Source organism: Ambystoma mexicanum, chromosome 12 (assembly GCF_040938575.1).
Source record: "Ambystoma mexicanum isolate Mex_15411 chromosome 12, UKY_AmexF1_1, whole genome shotgun sequence".
In the NCBI taxonomy this organism is placed as follows: Eukaryota; Metazoa; Chordata; class Amphibia; order Caudata; family Ambystomatidae; genus Ambystoma; species Ambystoma mexicanum.
In genome coordinates this window covers 745,759,324-745,782,841 of record NC_090936.1, presented here as the reverse complement: position 1 = coordinate 745,782,841, position 23,518 = coordinate 745,759,324, and the positions used below count along the sequence as shown (strand labels likewise).

The window sequence follows — 23,518 nt, the reverse complement described above, 5'->3', positions numbered from 1 at the left end:
TCTGAACCTCAGGGCCTGGCTCCCGCAGCCCTAGAGTTCAGACATTATGCTTTACCTGCAGAATGTAAGGATATCCTGGCCAAGGCCTCGTTAATGATGTGCTACAGCCTTAAGTTGAAGAGTTTCTCCGTGTGGTGCCGGGCTCAGAAGATTACCCCTCTGCATATCACAGCCCAGCAGCTCTTGCCATACCGGCTTTCCTTGGCCAAAGCTGGACTGGCTCATGCCTCTAACAAAGGGCACCTGGCGGCCATATCCCGTTACACCAGGGCACCAGGTAGGCCTTCTCTGTGGTCACACAGACTTGTCATTGAGTTCCTCAAAGGACTCTTCAGGACTTTTCCACTAGTGACGGCTCCTGCCCGAGCTTGGGAGCTCAATGTGGCTTTGACTAAGCTCATGGGGCGGGGCCCCCTTTGAGCCGATGCATCACGCCCCGCTCAAGTTTCTATCGTGGAAGACGGCTTTCCTCATGGCGATCACCTCGGCCATGCAGGTCTGGGAGATCCAGGCCCTGTTGTGCAAGCAGCTGTACTTGTCCTTCCACGCTTCAAGAGGTGGTACTGTGTACACACCCCACTTATGCCAAAGGTGTCAGAGTTCCACCTCAGTGAGCATTTGGTATTTCCAGTCTTCTTGCCGAATCCGTCATCGCCAGCGGAGAAGGCTTTGCATTTGCTGGATGTTGCTCGTGCCTTAATGATTTACGTGGCACGCACAAAGAGCTTTCTGAAGACTTCTCAGCTGTTCGTCACTTTTGGACCTGTGAATCACAGAAAGGCCATGTCTAAGGCTTCCATTTCCCTATGGCTCTCCGGCGGCTTGTCGCACCTAGAAGCACTTGTGTACATGCACGTTATAAATCATAACATCATGCACAGTCATCGACTGGCTAGCAGGCCGCTGCCAGGCCGGCCTAGAACCCACTCCACCAGAGCCATTGCAGAACCGACAGCGTTTCATCTGGTGTGCCCCTGCTCGACATCTGCTGGACTGCTACGTGGAGGTCTATACACACACCATCACAAGCTTCTACTGCATCAACAGGGATTCCAGGGAGGGTTCCCAAGTTGGCCAAATGGTGCTGCACAACCTGTTCACCTGAGGAGAGTATGCTCCAGGGGTAAGTGTGTATTGCTTCTGTTGAGCCTTGTTTGTTTATTTGATATAGCACAACCAAGACCCTTAGGCAGATGGGCGCGAACATTACAAGTATATTTATAGCTTAGTTGCAGAAAAAGAATGACAATACATCTTACAGTGCAGAGCATACATACATGGTATACAAGGCAGTTAGATATAGCGAGAGGGGAGGTAATTATGGAAATTATGGAGGGGTGTGGGAGTCGTTGGTCCGTATCCATGTTAGGATTTTTCATCTGAAGCTCAAGTATGGTTGGTCAGTTCTAAGACCATGGGGGAAAGAGTATTCTAAGTTTGGGCAGCTATGACTGGAAAGCTAGAGCTGCCCGCTGTGGTTCGTTTAAATCTAGAGACTACGCCTTGCCACCTACAGTGGCTGTGTACATGTACTTCTATGTAATCGGGATTCCATGCCAGAACCCATGCTGGAGAAGGTTCAAGTTACTTGCCTGTAACTATCATTCTCCAACATGGGTCTGACATGGATTCACATGCAAACCCTCCTTCCTTCCCCTCTGTGGCCCTTGGTTCATACTGCCACTTTACGTGCTTACCAAATCTGAAAATGGCCATCAGGGGTGGAGCTTAGGGAGAGGACCATCATTGGAAGGGAGCAGTATGAACCAGAGGACAGTGATTGGTTTAGAGGAGAAATACAGTTCAAGCGAAAGTGACATTTTTTTCCTTTTACCAAGGATTCCCAGCCTGACGACAGAGCATATTCATGAGCATGCGAATCCATGCCAGACCAATGCGGGAGAATAGTTACAGGTAAGTATCTTAAACCTTATTATATGTAGGTTTTAGACCATTCAGCATTTTCATTTGCTTACCTTTGTATTTGGAAGCACCTTGCAGCAATTAACCAGATTTGAAATTTTGTCAACATTAATTTCACTTTCTAAAAAAAAAAAGTCTCTCTATGCAGGGAATTTGTTTGCAACTAGTTTCTGATGCTATGTGCCTGTAGTAATACAGGATAGGTGGGCAAATAAATAGCACAGTACTTTTTTGTAGTGCATTTTGGTTTGGAGTGTTTACATGGCTTAACATTTGTGAAACGCATTACCAACACGTAATTGTAAATAAAAACTTTAATTTCAGAAACAAAGGGTTCTCACAATTTATAAATATACTAAAACATGATAAATGCAAAATTATATTAGGCTTCGGTACAGTATTTCAAACAGAACCATCAAGTTTCTAAAGTTCTTAGGCCAATTACTTGCTTCCCTCAATGTATTTAATGAAAACATGTTTTACAAGGCATTAAGAAATGCAAATTATTTTTAAATGTACAAATCCTAACTACAAAACATTCCGTCAGCTGCAGGGTTCGGATCGTAGATATTTGTCTACATTAGAATAGCAATCCTCAACTAACAATGAAGAATACAAAAACAACCACATTTTCACATTTGTAAGTAATGTGTTGTATGTAGGTAAAGTAACCTTAAACTTTCCTCCAAAAAGGTGATTAACTTAAGTGATATTACCGATCTTTTTTAAATTATGGTCTATCGTACATATTTTTATGATAAACGGTTGAATGTACTCATCCCTGAAATATTAAAAAAAAGTTCAACATTGATAAATTGAGAACATTTCCAGCTGTCAAAAGCAAGCCCTTAAATTAGAGCAACCAAGGTTTGACTATTTGACTTACAAGATTATGAATAACATTTTACTTAATTTGATTGTACATCTGAGGTCAATAGTTGAGCACAGACATTACAAAAAATATGTATGCACCAATGGAACTCAGCGCTTAAGGATGACGGGACAATTATGCTTTCAAACGTCTTCCTTCCTAAAATTCATAATATTATTCCAATTTACTGGGCTAAACAAACTGTTTTATGCAGTCTCTGCTGATGCTTGCTATGACTGTGGGTGAACTGCAAAAAGTTGAAGTGCTCGTTGACAGATGGCATGGTTCATGAAAATAGTTGCCTTACTATTCAATTTGCTTTACAGAGCAAAAACGTTGACTTATGGGAACAAAGCCAAACATGAGGTGCATACAGCTATGCCACATTTTTGTCCCTTCTGAATGGTCTCTCAAACGCCTGAAATATGAAAGACCATTTTTCGTCGCTTTTTCAGATTAAAATACAGTACCCTTTTTTTTTTTTTACACAATTTAATTAAGTACAGATAGTCTGTTCACATCGTTTTGTATGCATTGTATAAAAAAACCAAACTCTTCATGTTCATTTACAATTATGGAGATTCAAACATACATTATTTTCATACTTTAACAAGACAATTTCTAGTGTGATCATATTAAAAACATATGTACAGCATCTGGCCTGAAGAGCTACCAATAAGGCACATGTAGACATTTTTAAAACCACAAAGTGAAACTAAAGAATGGAAATGCAGTCACTGATTAGATGTCATACATGGCCCCCTACTGGAGCATGTTTACCACTTGGGTTACAAATACAGTTAATATTCAGTAGATTACAACAGTTTTAATCTGGCAGTGTTCACTAACTTCAATACTGAAAGTAGATCAGCGGGAGATTGACTTTCAAAAATATGAGTTTTTCAAAATGTTCCATTAGCCTTGATTGGCTAACACTGCTGTTCTCATTGGATGTGCTGAACAGTCGCTCAGAAGGAATAATACTAGGGGGACAACCAAGAAATCGAACAGCAAGCCTCGACAGGGCAGGCCAAGATAACCTTTTTAAATTCCAGTAAGCCAGAGGATCACAGTTATGCTCAAGTACTTCTTCCGCCAAGTATGCACCCACAATTGCTTCCGGTAACTTCGATTTCTCCTTGACTTCCTTGGCCCTTTTCATACTAGCCATTAATGACCAAATGCTATCCTCCTCTTCAAAAGTCTGTTTAGATGAGGAATCTATTTCATTACCATTACAAAATGTTTTATCTGAGGTAGAACTCAATATTTCCAGTTCCCTGATTAAGTCTTGCTTGTATTGTTCAGCCTCCTCCTCTGTAAACAAGGATGTTTTGTATCGGGGATCCAAGAGTGTAGCAAAGATATACCTAGGATCATTAAGTGTGGAGGACAACCTACAAACCATGGCTTCCTTTAATGATTTTAACATAGTATCTATACCCATTGTTTCTTCAAATAACATTTCTATCTTCCTGTTCAGGATGTGAATCATTGGAATCACTTGGCTTAGCGTGGCCATGTGTGTGCTCATCTCACGACTTGCAGCTTCAAAGGGTTTTAAAGCATGACATACAGACTGCATAACTTCCCACTGATCACAGCTAATCAATTCCCGAAAACTGCAGTCTATAGAAATCTCATCAACTGCTCTTTTCTGTTCAATTAGGCGCTCAAGCATAAGAAAGGAAGTGTTCCACTTAGATGGAACATCTTGAATAAGATGATGCTGTGGCAACCCATATTCCTTTTGTAGATCAGCCAGTTTTTCCTTTGCATTCACTGATCGATGGACACGTTCACAGATCTTCCTTGCAATGCTGAGGAGATTCTGAACCATTCTCTGGCTCTTAATTGCTTCATTCACAATGACATTTACGATGTGGCCAAAACACTGCACACTTGAATGTTCACATTCATTTAAAGTCTTTCCAAGGATAGGAATATCAGTTACAGTAATGCCATTTTGTAGGCCACATGAGGTTATCCAGGTTTCCCACAAATATTCCAGCTGTTTCTGAATACTGACACCATTATAGTCACAGTCTATTTGAGATACATGTAAAAGTGCTGAGCAATGGTAATCTTCACACTGTGGTCTAAACGATGACTCAAAGGTCACCCAGTGTGCAGTGAGTGTGAGATATTCTCGTGTTTGGTTACTCATCCAAATCCCTGATGTAAAATGTATCACCCCACTCTCTGCTTCTTTCAAATGGGAGATGATTATTTCTTTCACATTTTCATACATATCAGGAATTGCTGTCCTTGAAAAATAAGATGGCGCAGGTAAAGAATACTGAGGTTGCAGGTATTCAAGTAGTCTATTAAAACCAACATTATTTACAAATGAATATGGCTGAAGGTCAAGTGCAATCATTTCCGCTACTAGACTTGTGATTTTTTTGGCAACTGGGTGAGTCTCACAAAATTTGTCATTGGTTTCATCAAAAGGTGGAGGCAGTACTAGTTCTGTACTCATTGGCATGTGTAAATCTGTAGGCGCTGATATTGGCTCAGGTACACCATTACCCAGTGCATTTACATGAAACCGTTGCAGATGTCTTAAAAGGCAGCTAGTCCCTAAATTTGTTGGTTTTTTACCTCTACTTATTGTACGCCCACAGTGCAAACATACTACCTTAGTTGAATCTGCAGAACAAATTGAAAAATGATTCCATAGCTTGGAGGTCTTTTTACTATTTACAGGAAAAATTACTGGATTGTCACGTGTGAATCCAGGTGGTAACTGAGTAACTTTCGATGAACATTCTGCAGAAGCCAAAGTAGCATAGGGAGAATTTGCCAAACTTTCATCCAAAAAGTCCTTTTGGTTTCCAACTACATCTGGATGACGTCTACACAGATGCCGCATTAAACAACTTGTGCCTACATCACCTTTTTTCCCACGACTAATCTTACAATTACAATATCTACACACCGCTTTCAGATTATCCACTGGGGATAGTGAAAAATGATGCCACACTTCCGATTTAAGTCTTTTCATAATCTTTTTGTTTTGCTGAAAAACAGTTCTAGACGCAAAAAGAAAGGAACTTGTTCCTTCATCTGGTTTCTCAGGTGAATATATTAATGAAGTATCACCTATATCTTCTGAAGACGATAAGACTGCTGATGGATCCTCCATTAATAAATCTACAGATGATAAATTAGTTTGTCCCTCTTCTGAAACTCGATCAGGGGATGAAGTAACTGATATTGATTCCTTGAACAGTTTTCCAGGGGAAGACATTAGATCTCCATCAGAAGACAGCAAAGAAGGCAACAGCGTAGGTGGAGTAGTATATGGCGGTGGTATACTTGCACCACCACCGTTTTCTTGCAGAACGATTGAGCGATGGGCTCTCCACATGTGGCGGATCAAACAACTTGTTCCCAAATCCTTACCATTCTTACCTCTGCTAAATTCATTCATGCAATGAATACAAACAGCTTTAGAATTGTCTAAAGGGGATAAATAAAAGTGCTTCCAGACAGCAGATCGTCTCCTGGTACCAGATAAACTCTTTGGAATTAAAACATTCTTGTCCACAACAGTGTCAGGTAGATCATCATATCGACTGATGGATAAGCATTCAGGTGACTGATCAGCAGCTTCTTCTTTGCAGTATTTTCCAGAAACCGAGAAATCCGATATGTCCTCTGCTGAAACTAAAGATACCGGTGCATCATCGTTTTGTTCTGCAGGCAACAACCCTGAGGTAATTTTCTTAACTAGCTTAGTGGGTGATAAGCTAATATTTAAATCACCAGCATCTGCAAGTTGTAGGGGCAGTAATGTTGGCAAAGAATAAGAGGATATTCCTGGCAGGTTTCCATTTTCCTGAATAAGCACTGTGGGATGTGCCCTCCTCACATGCCTCATGAGACAACTTGTACTAAGGTCTTTTTCATTTTTGCCTCTGCTGAATTCTTTCATACAGTACATACATATTGCTTTAGTACTATCTCGAGGGGAGATAAAAAAGTGATTCCAAGCTGGGGATTTTTTCCGATTGCTTAGGTTTCGGCTCGTTAGCATGCTTTGTGTCACTGCTTCCATTGCCACATCATAAAGGGAATTTGTGTACTGTGAAAATAGAGCCCCATAGTCCTCTTCATTCTCTGTGGACATATATTTGTTTGAGTTAAAGCAGTCAATTTGTTCTTGGTCGTCCCCTTGCTCATCACTGCTGTCTGTGTGTTTAAAATCTTCAGATTCACTTTTTACTTCCATTCTTTCAAGTACATGACTTTCTTCACAGTCTTCTTGATCCACTTTGAAACCATTTATTCGGTCTACAACAAGGTTTTTATCCATCTTGGGGAATATTTCCTTGATGCTCTCCATGGTTTTAGATTATTCCAATTGTGCCTTCATGTACAAGGAAACGAATTTAACAACTGTGCCATATTGAGTGCACAGAAATTAGCACACATCTATATATCACCAGATTCCATTTGGTTTGTTCAGGATAGTGAAACAATGTACCAAATAAGAATTAGATTTGAGTCACGTGAAATATGTGGCTGACGTTTGGTACAAAGTCAATGATGGTAATTTTGTCATGATGTACATTCATTAATGTTTTGTTCTTTTCATCTTGAATGAGTGTTCCAGTAATAGCACCTAAAAAATAAAAAACAATACTTCAACAATGTGTACATTAACATATGATTTCAATATGTTTTCTTAAATTAGTAAATTTTAAATGCTTGCATATTAAATATTTCATATAAACATCTCTGATCGAATCTGATTACATTTAAAATGTGCACAATTATTTTATATGATGTATAATTGCATTTCGAGAACAATACATTGGTGAATATTATAAGAAAAGTTGGTGAAAATGCTTATCAACTGCCCTGTGTGTTTAGTCAGAAATTAATTTTGAATAAATAAGAAGGAAGCAGTGATTAAAGTGAGTGAAAATTGTGCGTTCACAAACAGTTCCAACATCAAATGTTAATGGTCCTTAAACAGTGGTTAAAAAAGTACTAAATAGATATGTGGGTTAGCACCAAAGCTAACTAGCATCAATCAGTAAGTCTAAAAACCGGTAACATAGGAAAACGTCAAACTCAGTTAATGGATTGTTTAAGTCATCACTTTGCAGTATTTCAATGCTTTTCAATCATTGTATACAAAAATCTACTTAATAATCATAAGAATGTGTGTTTTCTATGTTAATATGACAAGTACAATAATCTCAACATGGTTCTGTTCAAATTAATATGGAACATTCGTCAGGAGAAAAGTATTAAGGGGCGAAATCCTATTCACAAGGCTCCAAATGGAGAAAGAAGAATCACATGCAACCTTGAGAGGTTCTTATGGGGGGGGGGGGGGGGGCACACCAGTTCATAAGTAAGGGAGGACTCTTGCATGATTCCTTGGTTGCCGCAACTGCAAGGTAAGCGAGCCAGCCAAGACGTAGTGGGTGGGTTCTGGTAGTAGAGCGCAGGGTCATATGCATGCAGACCGTGCTATCATCTGGGCTCTGGCTGTATATTCTAACGCAATCAGGGTTCCAATTCGTGGGGGGCTATTTTGGGCTCCTCCACAGAGTATCCAGTGCATCTGGGAGGGCACAAGTCCCTACGGTGAGTAGACCAGACCGTTCTGTTTAATTACGTGCAGACCTTGGTGCTTATGTGGATGTGTGGGGCCGCGGGTAGAACCGAGATGGTCCTGGTGGTCGAGGAGGCGGCCCAATACGAGCACTGTCACATTCCTAGAATTCCAACCAGAGCATTTGCTGCCTCAGAACTTAACGACCGCATTGGTTTTTCTACCCGCAGCCCCCCACCTCCACATAAGCGCCAAGGTCTGCACGTAATTAAACAGAACGGTCTACTCACCATAGGGACTCGTGCCCTCCCAGACACACTGGATACTCCGTGGAGGAGCCCACAATAGCACCCAACGAGTTGGAACCCTGATCGCATTAATATACACAGCCGGAGCCCAGATGATAGCTTCGCTCTACTACCAGAACCCACCAACTGCCTCTTGGCCAGCTCGTTTACCTTGCCGTTGTGGCAACCAAGGACTCATGCAAGAGTTCTCCCTTACTTATTAAGTGGTGTGTGCCCACAAAAACCTCTCAAGGTTGCATGCGATTCTACTTTCTCCACTTGTAGTCTTGTGAATAGGATTTCGACCCTAAATACCTTTCTCCTGAAAAATGCTCCATATTAATTTGAACAGAACCGAAACATGTTGAGATTATTGTATTCTGGATATTAACAGAGAAAACAAACATCCTTATGATTATTATTAAGTTGATTTTTGTATACAATGAATGAAAAGCATTGAAATACTGCAAAGTGATCTGTTAAACAATCCATTAACTGAGTTTGATGTTTTCCTATGTTATCGGTTTTTAGACTTACTAATTGATGCTAGTTAGCTTTGGTGCTAACCCACATGATATATGATATGATATGGTATTTGTAACGCGCCTATACACAAGTGTTTCAAGGCGCGACGAGGCAGGGAGGGAGGGAAACAAGGGGAAGACAGACAAACGATCCTACTAGGCCAGGTGTCATTCAGATCGCGCAAGTGCAGAGGTAAGGGGAAAAAGGAGAAAGTGCAGGGGGAGGAGGTGGGGGGAAAGTGCAGTACAAGGTAAGTAGCGTAATAAAAAATAAATAATAAATGATAAATAAAAAGGGCCAGCTGGTGGCAAGTGCGAGGTAAGTGCAGAGCAAGTGCTGGGAAGTGCTGGGAAGGGGGCTGTAGGGATACAGTGACAGTCCCACAGTGCAGGGGGAGCCAGGGAGGCAGTGCAAGTGGAGAGTGGCTGGGCCCTGGACCGAGGTCGCTGAGAGTGGCCCAGATGCAGGTTTAGTGCAGAATTCAGTGGGGAGTTAAGAAGGTTTAGCAGGGGAGAGGGAGAGAGAAGGCAGAAGCGAAGAGGAAGGTTTTGAGGTGCTTCCGGAACCGGAGATGGTTCTCCTCAAGTTTCAGGGAGGCAGGAAGGCTGTTCCAGAGGGAGGCCCCTGCTGCGGAGAGAGATCTACCCCCAGCTCGTTGCTTAGAGAAGCGGCTGACCATGAGGGAGTTGGAGACGGATGAGCGAAGGGCTCGTGAAGGAAGATATTTAGGAAGAGAGAGTTGAAGGTATTTAGGCCCCAGGCCCCAGAAGGCCTTGTGGACAATGCAGAGGGTTTTGAACTTAATCCTCGCAGCCACTGGGAGCAAGTGAAGAGATTTCAGTCCTGGAGAGATACGGTCCCTGGGCTTGAGGCCAAGGACAAGTCTCGCAGTTCTGTTCTGGATAAGTTGCAGAGGGCGGAGAGTGGAGGCAGGCAGATTAAGATAGAGGCTGTTGCAGTAGTCCAGCCTTGAGAGAACCAGGGCTCGGGAGACAGTGAGCTTCTGGGGGAAGGAGAGGAAGGGAAGAATACCTCTGAGGAGGTGCAGCTGGTAGTGTGACTTCTTAGAGACGTCAGATATATGAGGAGAGAAGGAGAGTGTGGAGTCGAAGATGACCCCAAGGTTTTTAGCCTTGCAGGTAGGGGCCGGAAGGGGGCCAAGGGAGGCCGGCCAGAGAGCTGCAGGGAAGGAGGGAGTGGGTGCGCCGATGAGTAGAATCTCAGTCTTACTGGCGTTAAGGCAGAGGTCATTGGCGGCACACCATTCCTGGATAGCAGACAGACAGTCAGAGATGAGGGAAGGAGAGGAGGAGGCCGAGGGTAGCCTGAAAATGAGCTGGGTATCGTCCGCATAGCACTGGAAGTGGGGGCAGAGAGCGGCGATGCGGTGGGCAAGGAGTGCCAGATACTGGTTGAAAAGCCAGGGAGAGAGGTTGGATCCCTGGGGGACACCACAGGTGGAGAAAAAGATGTCAGAGAGGAAGGAGCCCATTTGGACCTGGGAGGGTCGACCGGAAAGGAAAGAGGTCAGCCATGCCAGAGCCTGACCAGTGATACCCAGGTTATCACGGAGACGGTTGAGCAGGATGGCATGGTTGACAGTGTCAAAGGCAGAGGAGAGATCGAGCAGAATGAGAACACAGGGAGTGTTGGAATCGAGGTTCAGGAGCAGGTCCTCACGGATGTTCAGGAGAGCAGTTTCCGTGCTTCTGGCCGCTCTGAAGCCGGATTGATGGTCATGAAGATTACCAACAGATTCAGCATGGAGGTTAAGCTGGGAGATGGCCAGTTTCTCCAGGAGCTTGCCCAGGAAGGGAGTAATGGAGATTGGGCGATAGTTGGCCGGGCAGGAGGGGTCGGAAGAGGGTTTCTTGAGGAGGGGGTGCACAAGGGAGTGCTTGAGGGGGGATGGGAAGACTCCAGAGGCGAATGAGTGGTTGCAAAAGTCAGCCAGGGCAGGAGCCAGGGAGTCGATGTGGTCCTTGATGGTTTTGGAGGAACAGGGGTGAACCTGTTTAGACGAGGCTTTCATAGATCGGACTTGTCTGGAAACCTCATCAGCAGAAAAAGGTGGAAAAGCAGAGAAGGAGGGCGGAGGGGCGGCTGCAAGAGAGCAAGAGGAAGAGCCGGGAAGAGAGGGAGGGAGGAGAGAGGAGGAGAGCGAGGACAGGATGTCCTGAGTTTTAGAGATGAAGTGCGAGGCCAGTGCAGTGCAGAGGGCCTGGGAGGGGACAGGAGAGGTAGAGACTGCAGCAGGGTTGGCCAGCTCCTTGCAGATTTTAAAGAGTTCGGCCGAGTTGTTAGATGCCTCAGAGATGCGGGCTTGGATAAGGGCTCTCTTCTTGGTGAGAACGGAGAGCCGGTATTGCCTTTGGAGCAGGCGGCAGGCCAGTTTGTCAGAGGATGAACATGAAGCACGCCATTTCCTCTCTGCCACCCTGCACTTGCGTTTTAGGGTGACGAGATCCGAGTCATACCAGGAGTTACATTTGGCTTTGGGCTTCAGGCGGATTCTCATGACGGGGGCAAGGATATCGAGAGTATCAGATATAGAGGAATAGAGCATGGAGAGGGCTGTGTCAGGGTGGGAGTCAGCCGAGGAGGGAGGAGGGGGCGAGAAGGTAGCAGCGAAAGCCTCAACTGACACGCGCTTCATGGGTCGGATGACCGAGAAGGTGGGTGGCAGTGAAGAGGGTGGCTTTGCCTGTGAGGTAGGGAGGGAGAGGTGGGAGGATAGGAGAAAGTGATCGCTCCAGGAGAGAGGAGTGGAGAGAGGGAGGGAGAGGGGAAGGTCAGAAGAGATCAGAGCATCAAGAGTGTGCCCTGCAGAGTGAGTAGGCCCAGACGGGAGAATAGAGAGTGAGAGAGAGTTGCAGAGTTCGCGAAAGAGACCAGTGCGGGGACAGGAGGCATCGAGGTGGATGTTGAAGTCACAGAGAAAGAGGAGTTGGGTGGTTGAGGACAGGAGTGAGGAGGAGAGGTCAGCCCACTCAGAGAGGAAGGAGGAAATTTGACCAGGTGGCCGATAGATAGTAGCCACGGTAAGGGAATGGCTAGGAGAGAGAGTCGGCAGACAAGACATTCAAAAGAGGAGTAGGTCTGCGTAGGAGTGACAGTGGCAGGAATCCACTCAGGGAAGATAAGGGCAACACCACCCCCTGAACGGTTGGGCCTGGGCACGGAGAGGATCTTGTAGCCGTCGGGTAGGAGTGTGTCGAAGCTGGTGGCAGAGCTGGCAGTGAACCAAGTCTCAGTGAGACCGAGGACGTCGAGGTCCAGTTCCTCAAGAAGGCGACAGATATCAGAGGAGTGCTTGATGGCAGAGCGAGAATTTAGAGTGGCAATGTGGAGAAGGTTGCCACCCTTGAAAAACTTCCGGGGAGGGGTACAGATCAGAGGTACGCCCTGCGGAGGTGTTAGAGAAGGAGTTGAAGAGGGAGCAAGAGAAGGGGCAGGGAGGGAGCGGAGAGGCAAGGTAGCCGAGGACAGAGGAGGGGGGACAGCGGGAGCGGAGAGGAAGTTGATGAGGCATGGGAAGCGTCTATCAAAGAGGAGAAGGTTGGCCTGAGGGCCTTAGACCAAGACGGTCCCGTTAGCATAGACATTAATGATGGCCTTAGAGGAGTGGAAAGGGGCCAAGAGGACATCCGAACGGGTGCCACCATTAATGGGAGAGGTGGAGAAAGGAGAGAGCACAGCGACCATGTGAAGGGTCCATAGGTCAGGTGAAGGCACGAAAAAGAGAATGTCAGTGAGAGTTTCCTTGGAGCAGGCGCTCGTGTAGGTGTCAGCGATAGGGAGGCCTGGGTTGGAGACCAGGATGTCCTTTTTAAACTTTTTCCTACCGGATTTAGTGAGGAGAGCAGGATAGTCAATAGAGAAGCAGTTAGAGTAGATAGGCGAGATAGAGAGCACCATGGAGTAGGAGGGGAGGCGGACGACACGAGTATGCAGACAGGAAGTGAGTGGAGGGCACTAGTTTAACACAATGCAGAGCAAACAGTAATGCATAGGTCAGGGCCACCTAAGTTTGAGAATCCTGAGAGGGGAGAAAAAGCACCCTAGTTTAACACAGTGCAGAGCAAACAGTAATGCGTAGTAGGTCAGGGCCACCTAAGTTTGAGAATCCTGCGAGGGGAGAAAAGCACCCTAGTTTAACACAGTGCAGAGCAAACAGTAATGCGTAGTAGGTCAGGGCCACCTAAGTTTGAGAATCCTGCGAGGGGAGAAAAAACACCCTAGTTTACCAAAAAATTGGGATAGGGGGGCGAGGCATTATGCGGATGAGGTGAGCAAAGGTGAGGAGGGGTGGGCCGGAGAGCGGAGGAGCTGGCGCCTGGCGTCCCCTGCGGACACCTGCAGACACACAGGGAGCCGCACTGTAGGAGTCGCCCTTGGCCTGGGGCCCTTAGCCGCGGGGGCTGCCGGGCAGAGGGCTGCCCAGGAGGGGGAGGTTATAGGCAGAGGGAGAGGAAGGGGGGGGTGTGGGCGGGCAGGGAGGCGGGGAGGGAGGGGGAAGACCAGGAAGTGGGAGGGGGGAGCAGGAGCAGGCCAAACACCGCGCTAGGAGCGCGAGGAAAACAATTCAATTCAACTTTCTATTTTCTTTGTTTTTAAGGCACAGAAAACACAACACTCACGGAGGCCGAGGCAGGGCTTTCCAGGCCTGCTGATCCCCTCAGGCCACCGGCGACCGCTCTCCACGCTCAGCTGGAGAAAAGAAGCGAGCGTGGGGAACGGCCGTCGAGTAGGCCAGAGGGGAGGCAGGAAAACAGCCAATCAGAGGGGGGGGGTGGGCGGGCAGGGAGGGGAAGACCAGGAAGTGGGAGGGGGGAGCAGGAGCAGGCCAAACACCGCGCTAGGAGCGCGAGGAAAACAATTCAACTTTCTATTTTCTTTGTTTTTAAGGCACAGAAAACACAACACTCACGGAGGCCGAGGCAGGGCTTTCCAGGCCTGCTGATCCCCTCAGGCCACCGGCGACCGCTCTCCACGCTCAGCTGGAGAAAAGAAGCGAGCGTGGGGAACGGCCGTCGAGTAGGCCAGAGGGGAGGCAGGAAAACAGCCAATCAGAGGGGGGGGTGGGCGGGCAGGGAGGCGGGGAGGGAGGGGAAGACCAGGAAGTGGGAGGGGGGAGCAGGAGCAGGCCAAACACCGCGCTAGGAGCGCGAGGAAAACAATTCAATTCAACTTTCTATTTTCTTTGTTTTTAAGGCACAGAAAACACAACACTCACGGAGGCCCAGGCAGGGCTTTCCAGGCCTGCTGATCCCCTCAGGCCACCGGCGACCGCTCTCCACGCTCAGCTGGAGAAAAGAGAATCAGAGGGGGGGGTGGGCGGGCAGGGAGGCGGGGAGGGAGGGGATCTTTCCGACATCAATAAATAAAGAACCATTAAAATGGTTAATATTTGATGCAGGTTGCATCTTAAAAGGGAACCCACGCTACCTCAGGGATCTGTGCCTTGCCATCAGCCTAACACCTAAATGTGCTATGCAGTAAATGTGTGAGGATCCCTACATGCTTACATCTCCTGTGAGGCAGAGATTTTATATGAGAGTCATGAAATTCGGTACCCACCCACTCAAATCAGCCAACGATGACGGATAAAACAGTTTACTACCCCAGTTAAGGTCTTTTCGGTGGAAACTCTATTCCTCTGACAAGCAATTACTTTTTTTTGTCATTGGCAGACTAATTCTTTACACAGACAATAGGCAATGCAACAAAGCTCTTTTTGACGATTTAGTCAGGCTCAGTGGCTCCACTTACGTGGGATGCGACATCCTGTGTAGATACTTCAAAACAAAAAAGGGGTGCATGGTCTTAATCTCTGGTCCTCCAGACTCGATATATTAACAATAAGCAGAAATTGGACCACTGGGATAGGAAATAGCCAAATCAACACATGTATCTTTTTACATATTCCAATAAATGCCAAATATTGAATTCAAAATCTTTTATTCTCATATCAAAAATGATAAATATATTTTCGTAAAACATTTAAACCAAAAAATCTTTTTATATTCAACTCATACTTATTCATTAAATCCCAATACCGGTTTAAAATCTTTTTAATTTCATTGCTCACTGGATTGAATGTGGTGACACATACTAGCCTTTCCCGTTTCTGTTTCTCTCGTGGTTGCAGGCACTGTTCTCTATTCATTTTCAATGCCCTCTTTAGGTTGTCCTTAACTAGTTTCCTAGGATACCCTCTGTCAAGAACTCTTTTACTCAATTCTTCTGCATGCTTACTAAATTCTTCCCTCGCGGTACAATTTCTATGAATACGTAGGAATTGACCATAGGGTAAGTTCTGCCGTAACCCTACCAGGTGGAAGCTTGAAAAATGTAGTAACGTGTTCTTATCTGTCGGTTTTCGGAAAAAGAGTAGTGCCCACCAGATTTTTGAATCAACAGATCCAGAAAACTAACCTGCGTATGATGCCATTCAATTGTGAATTTAATATTCCTATCGCAAGTATTTAGCAACTGATGTAATAGTGTCAGTGTTTCACTCGTCCCCCTCCAGACAATGAACACATCGATGTATCTGTACCAGGCTCTCAGACCCTGGTGCAGATCATCTTGTTGTTTAAGCAAGCTATGTTCACCCGAGATGTATTTATCTTTGTAGTCCGCCATAAATTTGCAATGTCCGGAGCGAAAGTTGCAACTCACTCCCTTCCGTTGTTTACAGAGTGACTGTTTAAACAAAAAGAAGTTTTCAGTCATCACGATCCGTGCACACTCTTGAATAAATTCTGTAGGAGGGACGTGTGGTTCTGGTCTCTTGTTCAAAACATTTCCTAAAACCTCAAGACATTCCATCTGGGGAATGGAGGTATATAGCAACTCTACATCCATTGTGACAAACATATCCCCAATTTCTATTGCTAGATTGTGTGTGATTCTGATCATGTCCCCTGAATCTTTTACATACGATGGCATGGTTGACACGAAAGGTTTCAGAAGAAATTCCGCATACACTGACAGCAAGGAATCGATGGCCGCCACTATGCGTCTACCCGGTGGGTTAGTCATGCTCTTGTGAATCTTAGGGAGGATGTAAAAAGCCGACTTTTTAGGGCGATTACTTCTGAGGAAACGGCCTTCCTCGCCACTTATCCACAACTCTCTTTCTGCATGAGTGGTGAGGCCCTCGATTTCCTCTTGAAGTCTAGTTGTAAGATCTTGATGTAATTTAGTATAAGAACACTCATCGCTTAATAAACGCAAACACTCCTTTTCATAGTCCGCGGTTGGAAGGATCACTATCCCACCCCACTTGTCCGCAGGTTTAATAGTAATCTCTTTACGGTTACACAGTTGTTTTAAACCTTCTCTTTCGTTCTTGGTCATATTATCCGGGGCATAATTCTTCTTAATGACCCTGAGAACTTCATTCGTGACTCTGTTCTCAAAAGTCTCAATCTCAGGCGGACATGCGTGAGGAGGATTGAACCCAGGCTTCATTTTTAGACCTGTAACATTTGGAATACCCTCAACAATATTAGACGTCTGGTTATCCCTCCTTTGTTTAGGTAAAAAGATCTCAAAATCGTGTTTCAAGCATATATTGCAAAATAATCTTTGTAATTCAACTTCAGTATCGAAGCAGTCCGCTCTTGCAACAGGTACAAAAGACAGACCCTTCGACAATAGACTCAATTCCACTACACTTAGGGTTTCGGACAACAGATTGAAAACAGGAGTCTGTTCTTTGTTCATTGGTTTGTGTACCACTGTCTGGTATGCATTCCTGGGCCTTGCCCCTGTCTTGGTTGGCCCTTTTGATTGCCTCGGAAAAAAACCCATTGGTTTGGTGGGCCCCCACTTCCCCCATATTGGGACCAGTTTGATTATTCAAAGAGGGATCTGAACCAGTTGATCCCGAAGTATTGGAAAAAGATACATATATATGGTTCCTTCTACTTGACTGTGCATTAGCTAAATTGATAAAGAACCCCTTTCTCAGATATGGATAGGTTCTTTCTTCTTTATAATTGGATATGTCTTTTTGTAACTTAGCAACTTTCCGATCCAAATTCAGTTGTTTGAATTTCTTGATCTCAGCCTCTAGATCTTCTAGCTGTTTTTTTGCATCCTTAATGATCTTATTAACTAGGAACAATTTCTCCAATTCAGCCAGCTCTTCTCCCTGTTTTTTTTTTGTCTCTTCCTCCGCTGTTTCCACAATCAAGATAATCCAATCACACGAACATTTGTTGCCAACCCCACTGAAATTCTTTTGGAATCTGTGGTTGTCAACAAATATTCGCGGGATGTTTTTTACCTGTAATACATCCAGAATGATTCCTGCCTTTAAATAGTCGAGCATGAACTTACCATGCAAGTCTGTCCGTGTTAATTTTTTCAATTTTTGGTTAATTTTCTTAATTAGAGGGAAATGCCATAATTTTTAGTGTTGAGTATGTGTACAATATGTTCTAGAATTTTTATATTGTGTATTATTTTCTTAGGTGGTGTAACTCACCCTACTTGTTAATGGGGACGAGGCAACTCCCCATATTGGCCCTGTCGAAGTTTGTGTTAATAAGTGGGCGAAGATTTTTGACGTCCCAACAGACAACCAAAACACGTGTAGACCGATATATCGGTGTGACTAGTAGCACACGGAAAGAGCCATCAGACCACTCAGTGGAGGATTTCTTTACAGTGCAAGAAGGATTTTGTTGCCGATTATTAATGTGTCAGATATATACATGTTATTTGTTTATCTTAGAAATTAATAGTGAATGAATTGTAGGAGTGAATCAGTATGAGTTGAATATAAAAAGATGTTTTGGTTTAAATGTTTTAAGAAAAGATATTTTACATTTTTGATATGAGAATAAAAGATTTTCAATTCAATATTTGGCATTTATTGGTATATGTAAAAAGATAAATGTGTTGATTTGGCCATTTCCTATCCCAGTAGTGCAATTTTTGCTTATTGTTAATCCTGTGTAGATATACTGTGCCAGAGGAGCTTCCAGACCTCGGTTCCACCTTGTACAGTATTATTGTCACATTAGTAAGAAAAACGATGTACAAGATATTTGTAGAGGGTCAAGCAAGAGGGTTGATGGGGAATCGGTTTGAAGAATAGGATCACTGATAAGTCAATAGGAGGACTACAGTATCTATCAAGGAGAACATTACCAAAGGCAATTAGCTATTTTAAGTGTATACTTTCATTCCCTTATCTTTTCAAAGGGTCTCATACCAAACATGGAGAGAAGAGTTCAGGGAAATCAGCCTTACACCAGAAGGGTTTGTAACAGAACTCAACCCCCTGTAAACACATGTTTAAACCAGATGACAACGTGTAACTGGCTCCGGTCAGACCCTACCTCCTAGCTCTTCCTCCTCCCCATGCCTTGTCCATCGAACAAGTATTTGATGATATCAACCTAGCTCTTAGGTCCCAATTTAAGAACAGCTTCCTAGGGCCAGCAGAAGAATGAGGGGTGGGGCGAATTTCAAAATGATCTTTGGGCGCCACCTAGCATTCAGCTGGGTAGGACAACCTGCCTGCACATATTAATGCATTGATCTGATGCAGTTTTCAAGCTTTCACATGCAAAAGGGTAGTGGGAAGAAGTAATACATTTTTTGGGGGCACAAGTAGTTTGTTGGTGCAGTTTTGTATCCTTAGAGCACATAGCAGATCACACAATCAATATATTATATGGGAGAAATGTGAATTGGGTGCAACAATAGATTATAACTAAGAATGGGATTCCTATTGCAAAGGATGATTTTTCCTGGTTCTTTCATTGAGACTGCATAAAGTCTCTAGGAATATTATTTGCCCCATAGTAGAGAGCCGAAAGCCAAGTGTAAGATTTCTGAGAACTGAAGATTGTGATGAGGTCAGTCTTTGGTCAGCAAATACACATTTAAAGTGACACACACTTTAGTGAACAAGACTAATGAGTCTTCAGAGAATATGTTCATACCTTCAGCTCTACCTTGTAGCTTAATTCTGTAGCAAAATCCTAGATGGAGAAATGGACGGAAGCATTTCATAATCTACAGCTTTCATGAGACTGGTATATTGGCTTCTGCACAGTAGAAGGCAGCCAGGAGGGTTGATGAAACCATTAATGACCACTTAAATGCTGTTATGCTTTTTTCTCAAGAACCACTGCCCCCATTCCTTTCCAAGATGTTGTGGGCCATTTAAATTGAAATGTATTAAAGGGCCTAATGTAGGCGAGGCCACTACCCTTCACATACCTTCTCACACTCTAGCCCCAAACCTGGAGCACTCTTGAGATCTGATATAGAGCAGGAAAATACTCGACATCCGAGCGCTAATTCACATAAAATGTAACTACCCAAATATAGTATATACACAAAGGTCAACAAAATGCAGCAGGTGAATGTGGTTTTGGATATACTGCTCAATATACCACAGCCGAATCACAGCCATCAATGTACAAACATGGGGGAACATTCACACTGCGTAAATAGCACAATATTAATACTGCGAGAACCGCAAGTGATTTATTGTATAGTCAGCTTGTTAATGTTAGCCTAACATGTGTTTCGAGCTACGTGCTCTTCTGTGGCTTGAATGCTCCTCAAAAATGCATATCAGTTTTTTATAGTGGGTAGTACCACATGATCTCCAATTTCTTGTCTCTATATAAACCTTGTGAATGCAGTATCAATCGAGCTGGCCTTTCGGCATCAGAACCTGGTACTACCCACTATAAAAAACTGATGCCGACTGTGGTCCCCTGTCCAATATGCAATTAGCCACATGCTATTGACTGGTTTCGATTGACAAAGAAACATGACGTAATGTGAAACAATGAAAAATCGGAACAAAAATAAAACGCAATAGAGCTAAAGAGTTTAGTCTGTGCATAGATTTCAAAATAATATAAGAAATGCAAGCAACAAAGGATAGATTTTTTAAAACAATGTTTATTAGTTTATTCAAACAAACATTACAAACCAAACTTGCAGTATATTAACAACATTTCCACAATATTCGTTTAGTGATGTTCACTGCTCCCCTTATCCCCCCGGTTCCGAGCCTACTACTTCTTGCATTCTATTCCTACATCCTATAGTGGGGTCTCCTCTTCTAAGGGTTCCATTGGGTCTTGTATTGATCCAAACAACTCTGCTATTAATTTCCAGGCCATCAGGGTCTCTGCGTCTCCCCCCCCCTCCAGCCATACCATGGTTTCTGCCTCCGCCCATTTCTGCAAATCACTCCACCACACCTAATCGTGGCCTGTGGCATGTTTTCCACCCCAAAGCAATTCTCCTCTTTGCGAGCGCATATGCCAGGTCTTTTAGTTTGCTCACATGCTGAAGTCCCCTGGGTCTGGGGAACCCCCCCCCCCCCACAAACAGGCCCCCACTGTATCCACCACAATCTTGACCCCCTTTCCCGCTAGCTTCTGTGCCACTTCGCTCCAGAAGCGTTCGATGACCGGGAATGACCAAAACATATGCACCATGCCCGCATTCTCTTCATCACATTTGGGACATGCTTGCCGTCCCACGTTTTTAAACCTTGATATCCTCTGGGATGTCATATACGCCCTATTTGTAATATACAATTGTATATGTTTTAATCTCGCATTCTCGAGACCTTCTTGTGGTACCCTTGGACTCTTTCCCACAAGCCATCATCCATCGGGGTTCCCACTTCCGCCTCCCCGTCTAGTCTAAATTGTACTATCTCCTTACCAACTTAAGACATCATCATCTCATATATTCTGGATATCTCATGCCCCCCCCCTCCGCTATATCATATATTGTGTCTATGGTAGCATCAGGTTCTTCTGCCAGTACCACTTCAGGCCATATTCTCTTAATTCTCTGCACCATTCTATGATACGCGATATACTGGCCCGTGTGTAACCCAGTTTCCTCTCCCAGCATCTCAAAATCTATGATAGTCCCCTCTTGCCAAATATCACCCATTGTTGCTAACCCAACCGGTTCCCAGTGGTTTATGATTAACATCCTCAGTTGCTTATCTCCCACAGCCAATGCAACTAGTGGCACTTGCGGGGAACATGGGGATGGGTTCATCATCTGTCACGCCCTACGCCACAGCCTCCACCCAAGTATCATCTTTGGACGCCCTTCCATTTCTGTCTTCGGCAGCCACATTATCTCTTTCAAGTAAAATGGGGCACAATCTTGTCCGAACAGTTTAGATTCCGAAGTCACTTAATCTGAGAGCCATTTAGCAACATATTGCAGTTGGCTTGCTAGTAAATTGGTCAGTTTTATGCCCCCCTTCTCATGGAAATTCTGAAGTTTCCAGAGGGCTACTCTGTTTCGTGTGCCATGCCACAGAAAATCCCTGCACATACTGTCCAGTCTAGTGAAAAGTTTCTTAGGTATCCAGTGCAGGATGTTCCCAAAGTAATGCAGGAGCCTAGGCAGAACCACCATCTTCAGCATTGCCCCCGCCCCATCATTGCTAAAGGCAGCTTTACCCAGAACCTCATGCAGTTTTCGATCTTCTTGATAGCTACCTCTGTGTTGAACCTATGCTCCTCCGCCACGGTGTGGTATATGTCTATCCCTAGATAGCAAACATGCCTACCGCCCATGGTATCTGTAGCACAGGCAGTTGTTCCAAGGGGATCCCTTTATATCCACCTAATGGAAACGTGTTAGACTTCTGAGGGTTCACCGCTATCCCAGACATCTCCGCATATCTTTCCATTACTTCCAGTATGTATTGGAGGTTTTCCTCTGGGCGTCATCGATACAACAGCAAATCATCTGCATATAAAGATATCAGATGTCGTTCACCCCCGACAGCAATGCCCATCGTATCGTATTGTTGCCTCAGGTAGTTCGCCAAAGGTTCCAGAGCCAATATATACAGCATAGGGGACCATGGGCACCCTTGTCTGGTGCCCCTATTAAGTTGCCATCTCTCCGATATCACTGCTCCAGTTTTAACTCTAGCCAGCGGTTCGCTATATAGCATTTTGGCCCACTGCAAATATCCCGGACACATCCCATAGCCGGCCAGGGCCACCAGCAGCAATGGCCATTTCACCGAATCGAAGGCCTTTACTGCGTCCAATGACACAATTGCTAGCTCGCCTTCATTTTTGTTGCCGTATTCAATGACTCTGTGGAGCCTCCTAAGATTGTTGGTTATGTTTCTATTGGGGACATCGCCTGTCTGGTCAGGATGTATTAATTTGCCTATGACTCTCCTCAATCTATTTGCCAAGACCGCCGTCAGTATTTTACTGTCTTGGTTCAACATCGATAGGGATCTGTGTGAACCGCAGCTGTGCCCTGGCTTATTTGGTTTGGGTAGCGGTATTATGACCGCTTCCCTGAGTGACTCAGGCAGCCTGCCTCGCTCATATGCCTCATTATCATCGCACGATTATCCTCCCCATCGTCTCCATATAACTGCCCGTATTAGTCTACAAACTCCTAGTTGACTTCCTCTTGGGTATCAACTACCCTCCCGCCTTCTCTTATTATCGTCCTGATCATGGGTCTAGGGGTTTCACTCTTATATAGCCATGCCAAGATCCTCCCAGGTTTATCCCCTCCCGCATGCCGTCTCTCTATATATTTTTTGTAGTTGAGGTTACACAGTCTCTCCCAGTGCCCAGCGCACTTCTGCTGCAGCATGAGTGCCCTTTTGGCATCTTCATTAGTATTATTCCCTCCCATCTGTGCCCTTTCCAGTTCGCTCTCCGTTGCCCGCAGTTCAGCCAGGATCCCTCCCTGCAGTCCTTTGGATTTTGATATAGCTACTCCCCTCATCACTACTTTGAAGGCCTCCCACAGTGTACCCGCCGAGTCCACGACGTCAGTATTGGTTTCAAAATAATTCACAATCTCCTCCCTCATATCCTCCCTAAAAAGGGGGTCCTTTAGCGATTCTGCTCTGAGGCGCCATGTCGGTATCCTCGCCCTCGGGGGACGATATTGCCATCCGAGGATCAAAGGCGAGTGGTCCGAGAGGACCCTCGCTCTATATTCAACATACGTGGTCTCTGCCTCTATCTCAGGTGTACCAAAACATAATATAGCCTTGTATGCAATTGCTGCGGGACAGAATAATGCAAATAATGCCTTTCTAGGGGGTGTCGCGCCCTCCATACATCTTCAAACCCAAAATCATTTAGTAATGTTTGCAGCGCTTTAGCTTCTGGGGTAGATCTATCCGTTTTTCCATCTGATCTGTCCAATTTAGGGTTCAGTACACAATTAAAGCCCCCCCCCAGATTACCGCACTCCCCGCACACATGCTGAGGTGATTACTCAATTTTTTAAAATATGCTGCCGTATTCTGGTTCAGGGCGTACATGT

General features: G+C 44.8%; 1 protein-coding gene across 3 annotated transcripts in view; it reads right to left on the bottom strand.

Moving 5' to 3' along the window:
• Window positions 1-2,219: 2,219 nt before the first annotated feature.
• Window positions 2,220-23,518, bottom strand: part of ZBED4 (zinc finger BED-type containing 4) — a 100,991-nt gene continuing 79,692 nt past the window's right edge. For all 3 annotated transcript variants that reach the window (XM_069629250.1, XM_069629249.1, XM_069629248.1), the window contains one exon: window positions 2,220-7,424. In XM_069629250.1, the coding sequence (XP_069485351.1) occupies window positions 3,645-7,145 (3,501 nt within the window). In that variant the 5' untranslated portion in view covers window positions 7,146-7,424 and the 3' untranslated portion in view covers window positions 2,220-3,644. The remainder of the gene's footprint in view (window positions 7,425-23,518) is intronic.